General features: G+C 39.3%; 1 protein-coding gene across 2 annotated transcripts in view; it reads left to right on the top strand.

Moving 5' to 3' along the window:
* The window catches only part of Ero1a (endoplasmic reticulum oxidoreductase 1 alpha), a 45,214-nt gene that overhangs the window by 29,410 nt on the left and 3,984 nt on the right, over window positions 1-11,820 (top strand). For both annotated transcript variants that reach the window (XM_050162358.1, XM_050162357.1), the window contains 4 exons: window positions 5,849-6,095; window positions 6,766-6,835; window positions 10,732-10,818; window positions 10,893-11,026. In XM_050162358.1, coding sequence (XP_050018315.1) covers window positions 5,849-6,095; window positions 6,766-6,835; window positions 10,732-10,818; window positions 10,893-11,026 — 538 coding nt within the window. The remainder of the gene's footprint in view (window positions 1-5,848; window positions 6,096-6,765; window positions 6,836-10,731; window positions 10,819-10,892; window positions 11,027-11,820) is intronic.

Genomic DNA, 11,820 nt, shown 5'->3' with positions numbered 1-11,820 from the left:
TTCCCGATAGAACATCCCCATTGTCTCAGTGTGTGGGTGCACCCCTCGCGGTCCTGAGTTCCTTGCTTGTGCTCTCTCTCCTTCTGCTCCTGATTTGGACCTTGAGATTTCTGTCTGGTGCTCCAATGTGAGTCTCTGTCTCAGTCTCCTTTCATCGCCTGATGAAGGTTAATATTCAGGAGGATGCCTATGTTTTTCTTTGGGCTCTCCTTCTTATTTAGCTTCTCTAGGATCACGAACTATAGGCTCAATGTCCTTTATGGCTAGAAACCAAATATGAGTGAGTACATCCCATGTTCCTCTTTTTGGGTCTGGCTTATCTCACTCAGGATAGTGTTTTCTATTTCTGTCCATTTGTATGCAAAATTCAAGAAGAGGTATTTTTTTTATTGATATTTATTGAACTCTACATTTTTTCTCTGATCCCCTCCCTGCCTTTCCCCTACTCTCTTCAGCCCTCCCCCAAGGTCCCCATGCTCCCAATTTACTCAGGAGATCTTGTCTTTTTCTACTTTCTACTTCCATGTAGATTAGATCTATGTCAGTCTCTCTTAGGGTCCTCATTGTTGTCTGAGTTCTCTGGGATTGTGGTTTGTTGTAGTGGTGAGGCGAGCAGGCCTGCTTTTCATCCCTCACGGCTAGCTTTACACCCGAAGTAACAACACACAAATTGTATTCTTTTAAGCACTGCTTGGCCCATTAGCTCTAGCCTCTTACTGGCTAACTCTCACATCTTGATTAACCCATTTCTAATAATCTGTAGCACCAAGAGGTGGTGGCTTACCGGGAAAGATTCTAGCCTACATCCGTCTCGGGTCAGAGAATCATGGCGTCTGCCTCACTGCCTTCTTCCTCCCAGCGTTCTGTTTTGTCTTCCTCGCCTACCTATGTTCTGACCTATCAGGCCAAGCAGTTTTCTTTATTAATCAACCAATGAAACAACAGATAGATAGAAGGCCCTCCTACACCAGTTTGTAGGCTGGCTTTCTTTGCTTTATATTTAAAAACCACGTATGAGGGAGTACATGTGATAATTGTCTTTCTGGGTCTGGGTTACCGCACTCAAAATAATGTTTTCTAAGCCGGGCGATGGTGGCGCACACCTTTAATACCAGCACTCGGGAGGCAGAGGCAGGCGGATCTCTGTGAGTTCGAGACCAGCCTGGTCTACAGAGCTAGTTCCAGGACAGGCTCCAAAGCCACAGAGAAACCCTGTCTCGAAAAACCAAAAAAAAAAATAAAAAATAATAATGTTTTCTAGTTCCATCCATTTTCCTGCAAAGTTCAAGATGTCGTTATTTTTTTCTGCTGTGTAGTACTCCATTGTGTAAATGTACCACATTTTCCTTATCCATTCTTCAGTTGAGGGGTATTTAGGTTGTTTCCAAGTTCTGGCTATGACAAACAAAGCTGCTATGAACATAGTTGAACACATGTCCTTGTGGCACGATTGAGCATCCTTTGGATATATACCCAAAAGTGGTATTACTGGGTCTTGAGGAAGGCTGCTTCCTAATTTTCTGAGAAATAGCCCACTGATATCTGTTGTACCAGCTTGCATTCCCACCAGCAATGCAGAAGTGTTCCCTTTTCTCCACATCCTCTCCAGCATAAGTTGTCATCAGTGTTTTTGATCTTGGCCATTCTTACAGGTGTAAGATGGAATCTCAGAGTTGTTTTGATTTGCATTTCTCTGATGACTAATGATGTTGAACATTTTCTTAAGTGTCTTTCAGCCATTTTAGATTCTTCTGTTGAGAGTTCTCTGTTTAGGTCTGCACTGCATTTTTTTTTTAATTGTATTACGTGATCTTTTGGTGTCCAATTTCTTGAGTTCTTTGTATATTTTGGAGATCAGCCCTCTGTCTGATGTGTTGTTAGTGAAGATCTTTTCGCATTCTGCAGGCTGTCGTTTTGTCTTTTTGACCATGTCCTTTGCTTTACAGAAGCTTTTCAGTTTCCGGAGGTCCCATTTATTAATTGTTTCTCTCAGTATCTGTGCTGCTGGGGTTATATTTAGGATGTGGTTTCCTGTGCCAATGCGTTCAAGTGTACTTCCCACTTTTTTTTCTATGAGGTTCAGTGTGGCTGGCTTTATGTTGAGGTCTTTGATCGATTTGGGCTTGAGTTTTGTGTATGGTGATAGATATGGGTCTATTTTCATTCTTCTACATGTTGATATCCAGTTATGCCAGCACCACTTATTAAATATGCTTTCTTTATTTCATTTGATATTTTTTGCTTCTTTGTCAAATCAGGTGTTCAAAGGTGTGTGGATTGATATCTGGGTCTTCCTTTTGGTTCCATTGGTCCTCCTGTCTGTTCTTATGCCAATACCAGGCTGTTTTTAGTACTATAGCTCTGTAGTAGAGTTTGAAGTCAGGGATTGTGATGCCTCCAGAAGTTCTTTTATTGTACAGGATTGTTTTGGCTATCCTGGGTTTTTTGCTTTTCCATATGAAGTTGAGTACCTTTCTTTCGAGGTCTTTGAAGAATTTTGTTGGGATTTTGATGGGCATTGTGTTGAATCTGTGTTTTTTTAGGTATTAACATTTTCTTGGTGTTTTCATGGATGTAAAAACGGAATTGTTCGACTGTTGGGCAGTCAGAATCCACTTGTAAATGGCAGTGATTAGGAAGGTAGCAATTGTGTGCAGTTGAGTGGTCCATGTTGTTGAAGGAGCAGCGGGCTGCTTTCCTGCCACCCAGCCCCGGCTGCCTGGCTAGCTTATACCCCAAAGTAACAACACACAAACTGTATTCATATAAACACTGCTTGGCCCATTTCTGTTCATGTGTGTAGCAGCATGAGGTGGTGACTTACAAGGGAGATTCTAGCCTACCTCCATCTTGGGTCGGAGCTTCATCACATCTGCCTCAGAGAGGAGAGCTATGGAGTCTGAGCTCACTTCCTCTTTCTCCCAGCATTCTGTTCTGTTTACTCCACCCACTTATGTTCTAACCTATCAGGCCAAGCAGTTTCTTTATTAATTAACCAATGAAAGCAACAGATTGATATGATATGACACTCCCACATCACCATGTATTACTAACTCTCTCAAAATCATACACATCACATTGGAAATATTCTTTGTTGGCCATGGAAATTAAAATACACCCAAGAGCAGCACAGTTTGTTACCATATGAGAGCCTTTATTTATGTGCAGACTTTAATGGCTACAGCATTGTCTGCTCTTCTTCATGGTTTAGGATTCTTGTAGAAAGTCAAACCATGATTTTTTTCCTCAGTAACTTATTTCTTCCTGACTTGGGAAATATTTTACCCTTTAGAAACAAAATGGTAACTGATCTGAAATAGTGCTTTAAATTTGTTAGTAATTTCAGATAGTCACTCAAACAATCTCCTTTTATTACTAATTATACATACATATATGGGGTATGTGCATGTGGGTACGGGTGCCTTAGGAGCCAGAGGTGCCAGGTTCGCATGGAGTAGGAGTTACAGGCAACTGTGAGCTGTCATGGATTCTGAGACCTGAAGTTAGGTCCTCTGGAAGTTATCCTGCTCTTAACTGCTCAGCCACCTCTCCAACTTAGCAACTCATTTTTAGTTATATATTTTGATTTTATGATTATTGATATTCAGAAACTTGAATTTTAGCAAAACCAATTTTCTCTGTAAATACTTGATTTATTTTGACTTTAAGAATGGGTTCCCTCATTTATAGAAAAAAAAAACAGAAATAAATAGAAGAAAGTTAAAGCCATGCTCAGAGTCATGTATGCTCATGACATTGCATGGCAGATTAAAAGGTGACATTCAAATTAGTGAATTGCTACATTACTGCACTATAAAGTTGAAGAAGTAGCGTGTTATTATGTTGTACATTAAATCATAAGTGTTTGGTGTTTTACATGCTCTACAAGACAGATTATTGATCATCTGAGGAGACCCTGAACTGTCAAGAGAAACAGCAGTGAAGCACTTTCTTCTATTTTTTAAAGTTTCAAAGGCAGACAGATCTTCAGTAGGGAGTACTTATATGACAATCTAATAAAGAGAATCCTCAAGGAAACCAATGCACACAGAATTTACAAAACTTACCTAAAGTCTGACGAAATTTAAATGGTGACAATAAATTATAGTTGCATATTGCTGTGCCATGAATCAAAGGATATCAGAAAAATATTATACAATACATAATCATTTATTTTCCTAGAAGCATTTATGCTTAATATCAGGGAGAGAAACCAATATTATTTACCTTTCATCTGGGATGATCACTGGTCAATCAAATCAGTACATGAATGTTAATTTATCATCCACATTCAGTAAAAACATCCAATGTAGCACAATATATTTTGTATCTAATATCATTGGCACAACAGATGAAGACGTGATGTTCCAGGCTAAGGTTTTGATTATAGAAAAGAAAATTATGCTTATGCTAGTGGATTAATAGCAGGTATGATTTCAGAGTGGATGTAATATTTATAAAAAATATTTTTATAAGCAGATACTTATTTTGAAATAGAAAAATAAGTCTTAATGGGAAAGAATAGGGAAAAGTGAAATAAAGTTGTGCATATACAAGGTGGTTCAGCTAAAATTAAGAGCATTTTGAAGGGTCAGAAGCAAATCTAAACTATGAGAAGCTTCTTAAATATACACTGTGTTGGAAAGTTTATGTCTCCTTGACACAAGCTAATGTTGTCTGAGAGAGAGAAGCATAAATTAAGATAATCCTCCATGAGGTCAGATTGTAGGGAAGCCTGTAGGATACTTTTTCTTAGTTAGTAATTAATGGGACTGTGCCCAGCTCATTGCAGGTCGTGTCATTCCTGAGCTGGTGCTCATGGGATCTATTAGAAAACTGGCTCATCAAGCCTCAGAAGCAAGATAGCAAGTAGCATACATCTGTGACCTTTGCATCAGCTCTTGCCCCCAGCTACTTTTCCTGTTCCTGTCCCGACTTCATTCAGTAGTTGACTGTAATATAGAATTATAAGCCAAATTAACTGTTGTCTCCTTAAGTTGGTTTTTGGTGATGGTGTTCAAAAGAAATAGAAACCCTAAGACATATACATATATGAAAGAATTCTAAATTGGGATCATCAGTTCAATTGGAGATTATAATGGGAGTGAGTAAACAAAGCCCCAATTAGACAACTCTCCCCACAAAAATGAAACCTCCAGTGACAGGATTGCATTACATCTAATTAAGTTGTTGGACAAGAGTCCACACAGAAATGATTTAAACTATCCCATCTTTTTTACCAATGTTAAAGGGTTCTCCCCACAAACTCAAATAAAGCTCAGTTGCTNATCCATCTATCTACCTATCATCTATCTGTCATCTATCTATCTATCTATCTATCTATCTATCTATCTATCTATCTATCTATCTATCTATCTATCTATCTATCTATCATCTATCACTTTTTAGTCTTTCAAGCAGAGTTTCTGTGTGTCCTGGAACTCACTCTCTAGAGCATGTTGTCCTTGAAGTCAGTGGATGCCTTTCTCTGCCTCTTGAGTGCTGCTGAGATTAAAGGCGTGCACCACCACTGCCCAGCCTTTTTTTTTTTTTTTTTTTTTTTTAATTTTTGATGCATGGTCTTAGCTTTATCTGTTCTGGCACTGTATGTAGAACAAGCTGGCCTTGAACTCATAAAGAGTCACCTGCTTCTGCCTGGAATTAAAGGTGTGCACTGCCACGTCTGGGTTATGACAGAATTTTTAAAGACTTAAAAAAAAAACTCTTGGTTGAATTAATGTATTTTAAACTACAAAATGAAATTACCTTTTATAAATATGAATAGCCCCTTATAATTAAAATGGAAATTACTCATCTGTACACTTGAATCACTTAACATTCTTCTTAGATACTTGGCTGGAGAAGAAGTGGGGCCACAACGTGACGGAGTTCCAGCAGCGCTTCGATGGGGTTTTGACTGAAGGCGAAGGCCCGAGGCGGCTGAAGAACTTGTACTTCCTGTACTTGATAGAGTTAAGGGCTCTTTCGAAAGTGCTCCCATTTTTTGAGCGCCCAGATTTTCAGCTCTTCACGGGAGATAAAATTCAGGATGCAGAAAACAAAGCGTTACTTCTGGAGATTCTTCATGAAATCAAGTAGGTTCTGTGTTCTACAACATATACATTAGCATAGAGACAAGGGGTGGTGTCCAAAGTAACTGCATTATTTAGTAAGAGCAGGAAACCATCTTTAAAATAATAACTTTAGTTCTGTTCATTGGACTTTAGAACTTTTTGTTTCTTTGAGATGGTTAGATTCTCCTGCTCAGCCTCCTAGGAGCTGGGAAATAGGTGTTTATCACCATCCTTGGCCTTCCCATATCTAGAGTTTCTTGGTTTTACTTTGACCTGTGTAACAACTTTTTTTTTTGGACTGAGTTTCTCCACAATTCTGACTGTCCTGGAACTTGCTTTATAGTTTCAAGTCTGGCCTTGAACTCAACTGCTCCACCTGCCTCTGCCTCCCAAGGACTGGGATTAAAGGCACCACTACCTGAGTATTTTGCTGGGATTAAAGGCACCACTACCTGAGTATTTTTTTTTTAAGTTCTTAATACCAGCATTATTTTTATTTGCGCAGTCTAAGTTTGGGGCCAGACTTCTAATGCACTTAGCATTTAAATTTGAGGATAAGTATTTGTTTGCATTTTTGGTGTTACTGATTTTTATTCTATTTTAATTATTTATCACTGACCAGTAAAATATATTAGCATGACTTTTGATACTTATAATACATGAACATGACTCTTCTCTGTTTAAAACACAGGTCATTTCCTTTGCATTTTGATGAGAACTCTTTTTTTGCTGGGGATAAGAATGAAGCACATAAACTAAAGGTAATTATACTTCAGCCTGTTGAGTATGCGGGTGTGAGCGGAAGAGGCTGCGGAGAGAGATGGATTGGGACAGGAGCTTGGCCAGAGCACTGGCTTTCCACTGGGGGAGCTTTAGTGGCCTTTTGCTCATGAGGATGCCTAATAAATAGGTGTGCACTATGTGTTCAGAACTCTTACGAATAGAGCTAGAGTTTCATCACAGAAGGGTAAGTCAGGGCATGAACTTGTCACCTCGGTGTTTCTTATTGTTCCTTATGAAATAATAAATATCAAGGTATCATAGCACCCCACAAACAATCTGAATGTCAATTAAATAATAAATTTAAAATATAAATAGGTATTTACATTTAATAACAAATCTTGACTTCTAGCTCAGCAGGTTTAGTATGTCTGTAGCACTCTTCTCTGTTTCTCATCTCGGTGAAAGAAGCTAATTTAATTACCTTGCAAAGAAAGTTCCTTCTGTACATACTGTTGAGATGAGCTGTTCCTGATTGCCACCTCTTTCCTCTTCAGCCTGTACCTCAGTGGTTACACACACACACACACACACACACACACACTCTTCCAGGGACTGCAGAGTGAGGGGGAAGGAAGACTTTTCCAGCTTGGTCTACAGAGCAAGTTCTAGGACAGCCAGGACTGTTACACAGAGAAACCCTGTCTCAAAAAACAAAAACAAAAAAAAACCCCAACCAAACCAAAACACAGAATTTGCTGCTGTTTTTAATATGCTACTTATTTTTAGTTCACTTGCTAGTTCTTTGGAGCGTATTTGGACATCAGCTTTTTTTAAGACTGTACAAATTAAAAATATTTCTCACAGTGTTTCAATTTGATCCAAATTCCAAAACATTTGGCTTTTATGTGCTTTCAAGTTTAGGTATAGTTTCTATAGGAAAAAAATATAGAAAAATTAAAAAAAATTATTGCTGATTTACTTTTAAAAGCTTTCTGCTAAACACAGATGTGAACATTGTTCATAAATTCATTTTGCTGGGCAGTAGTGGTACACGCCTTTAATCCCAGCACTTGGGAAGAAGAGGCAGGTGGATCTCTGTGAGTTTGAGAGCAGCCTGTTTTACAGGGTGAGTTCCAGGACAGCCAGAGCTATACAGAGAAGCCCTCTCTTGAAAAAACAGATTAAGGTTTTCATTATGACTTCTTTGCAGTACCTGTGTATGGGTAGAAATGGGGGTGGAGCTTTTCTTTTGTCCCAACTATCCAGTTCCAATTAATCACACAGAAGCTTATATTAATTACAGAATGCTCAGCCTATAGCTCAGGCTTATTACTAACTAGCTTATATTTAAATTAACCCATTTCTATTAGTCGACATTTTGCCTTGTGGATTCTTGGTTTTACCTGTTCTCTAGCACATATTGCTGCCCTGGTGGCTGGCTGATGTCTCTCCTGATTCTGCCCTTCTTTCTCCCTGTATCTCCATTTTGCTCTCCCACCTGTCTTTATTCTGCCTTGCTGTAGTAGGCCAAAGCAGCTTCCTTATTAACCAGCAACATATATTCATACATACAGAAGGATTATTCCACAGTAATAATTCAGTAATTATTAGTATTTGGAGCAGAATAGGGACTGAAGGTTTATTTGAGAATTTTGGCAAGAACCGGTCAGTTGACTTTGATCATTCTGCCAAATGACCATGATACACTGGGAGTGTCGGTGTGCATCTGTAGTTCTGACTGGGAGTGTCGGTGTGCGTCTGTAGTTCTGACTGGGAGTGTCGGTGTGCGTCTGTAGTTCTGACTGGGAGTGTCGGTGTGCGTCTGTAGTTCTGACTGGCTGGGAGGTGAGCAAGGGGACAGTTGGAGTCCAGAAATCCAATGCCTGTCTGAGCAACAGGATGGCGAGAATCTGTCTTAATAATTTAATTTCTGATTATTTTAAGGAATGCATATTTTTCTGATCTGAGATCATTTTTGTTATGCATACAGTGTTCTGTCTGCATGTATGCCTGCATGCCAGAAGAGGGCACCAGATCTCATTACAGATGGTTGTGAGCCACCATGGGGTTGCTTGAAATTGAGCCTGGGTCCTCTGGAAAAACAGTCAGTGCTTTTTTTTTTTTTTTTTTTTTTTTCTCGAGACAGGGTTTCTCTGCGGCTTTGGAGCCTGTCCTGGAACTAGCTCTTGTAGACCAGGCTGGTCTCACAGAGCAGCCTGCCTCTGCCTCCCGAGTGCTGGGATTAAAGGCGTTCACCACCATCGCCCGGCTCAGTCAGTGCTCTTAACCACTGAGCCATCTCTACAGTCCTGATCTGAGATAATTTTGGAATATATCCCAATTATTAGACATTGTGTTGTTTCTGGAAATTACAAGGATTTCCTCCTAATCTAGTTAATTTCTAGCATCTTGAGTTCACGTAGGTAGGAGATACGCTATTTTATGTGGTTGACTTCAATTTTATGTTACTTAGGTATGCTAAGCAGCCATACATGTTCTCTGTACCTATCATGCAAAGATTTACTCAAGAAACGCTGTGTTCAAATATTTGAACAGTGAACTTAGAGAAAGCAGGCATAATCTTATACAGTAGAGGCTGTGGCTTTGCAAGTCAAAAGCTTTCAAGCCATGTCTACACAAGTCTATTTTTTATTTCTTTTGGTTGTGAAAATGTAATTGATAAAAACCCACTTTGCTTTTAGTAACATTCTTCAAGTAAATTGTGTGGTACTGGCCCACCACACGTACATCCATTTGGATATTCAGGAGCATGTGACTACTCATTTTCTCTCCAGATAACTTGTCTGCAGTTGGATTCTGTAGACCTTTAGAACGGATACTAATTGTCAGTAGTCCCTCAGGGAGGAGTTGGGCCTTAGAAGCTGGTAGTTCAGGGCTGGTGAGAATGCTCAGTGGTGAAAGGCAGTTGTAGCCAAGCCTGATGACCTGAGTTCAATCCCCAGGACCCATAACACCAACTCCTGCAAGCTGTCATCTGACTTTTACATGTATATACATACATGAATACATGGACATACACACAGTGTGTGGAGGGAGCGAATAAAATTTAGTTTTGGAAAAAAAAATTAAAAACTACTGATAGCTTAGGATTCTACTCTTGTTTATTTTTGTTTTCCAAGACAGTGTTTCTCTGTGTAACAGCCCTGACTGCCCTGGAACTAGCTCTTGTAGACTAGGCTGGCCTCGAACACAGAGATCTTGCTGTTTCTGCCTCCCGTGTGCTGGCATTAAAGGCGTGCACCACCACCGCCCAGCAGAATTTCACTCTTAAAACCAGGACAAAGTCACTTGGAGGCTCTGTTATTAATTTTGACTCAAGTAAAAGAAGATGCCCTTGGTTTCCTTTTCGCCATCCCTTAAGGACATAAACTGTTTAGATGATTGGATGCTTGCTGCTCTATTACAGTGTAACACCCTGATGTTACAAACAGAAATGGAACAACATCCCAAACCCACATAGTAGAGGATTCGTACAGAAATGTGGGGTGACCAGAGGTCACCATCCTCCTTCCTCCCTCCCTTTCCCTTGTTAGATACCGTCTAATCCCACAACTTCCAATATTGACATATAAAACTAAATACTTAGGTTTCTTTTCGGGTAGCGTGGGTTTGGAGTGAGATAGGGCTGGTTTCAAAATATACAGGTTGCTAGGGGAATGAATTTAAGCCTGCTGTCTAACAGTCCGAGTCTTTTAAAGAAACGCATGAGGGTGAGATCAGAGTAGTTTTGGGTTTGTGGGAAGATTCGATGCTGAGAGGGACTCTGGTGTGTAGTAAGTCCGTGTGTGCTGCTCTGTTTGGTGCTTTTTGGTTCGCCGTCCATGGTTAGACTGATGGAAAGCACCCAGAAAACAATTCTTAGTTGATTGCATGAGTATACAACTTACATAAAATTATGTTCCATTGTTTTCAGGAGGACTTCCGACAACATTTTAGAAATATTTCGAGAATCATGGACTGTGTTGGTTGTTTCAAGTGCCGACTGTGGGGGAAGCTCCAGGTGAGTCTTGCTTGGTGGTCTTCTTCACTCTTTGTTGAGACGTTTTCTTATTTGTTTTCTTCTTTCTGTTTTAGACTCAGGGTTTGGGCACTGCTCTGAAGATCTTGTTTTCCGAGAAACTGATAGCAAATATGCCAGAAAGTGGACCAAGTTATGAATTCCAGTTAACCCGACAGGAAATAGTCTCATTGTTTAATGCATTTGGAAGGTTGGTTTTTAATGCACTGAAATTGTTTCTGCTAGCCATCTAAGTCTGATGTTAATAGGTACATTTTCAGATAAAACTAGGGATGTTATTTTCAGTAAAATTATCTTGTTATACAATCATATGATCTGATAAAATACCTTAAGAATATACACACATACAATTACTACTTGATTATTTCCATCTATTGTTGTTTATATTCCTATTTAACTTACTGACATTTGGGTACTGTTAAATTTGTACATTTTATTGTAATTATTTTGTACATTTGTACATACGTACACGGTATTTTTTTTTTTTTTCTGTTTTGAGGCGAGATCTCACTTTGTAGACCAGGTTGGGCTTGAACACAGACCTGCCAGCCTCTACCTTCCTCCTGGGATTACAGACATGTGCCATCAGACCCAGCTTATTGTAATTATTTAAAAGCATTTTATTGGTATTATTTTTGAAGGGTATGAGAAGTCACAAATATTTCTATGAACTCAGCATCATACAGAAAGATTAGTAATTCTTCAGAAATAATTATTTCCTGTCAGATGTTTTGAGAAAAGGCATGAGAAATGGAAGATACATCAACAGTTTGAAATGTGGATGGCGTTTCCTGCTGGCTCATGTTGATTCTCGGATTGACAAACCTCTCTTCTTTCTTCAGTGCTGGGGATTTACCCATAGCATGCTAGGCAGCATTCTCTCATCCCCTCAATTAACATTTTCTTTTCTTTCATTTTCTTGTTCTTCTTCTCCTTCTTTCTTCTTCGTTTGTTTTTTTTTGAAACAGGGTTTTTCTGTAGTTT

The sequence above is a fragment of the Alexandromys fortis genome, unplaced genomic scaffold (genome assembly GCF_014885135.2).
Source record: "Alexandromys fortis isolate MF-2015 unplaced genomic scaffold, M_Fortis_MF-2015_v1.1 scaffold_130, whole genome shotgun sequence".
NCBI lineage: Eukaryota > Metazoa > Chordata > Mammalia > Rodentia > Cricetidae > Alexandromys > Alexandromys fortis.
The sequence above is the reverse complement of the archived record's forward strand: the minus strand, read 5'-3'. Positions and strand labels throughout refer to the sequence as shown.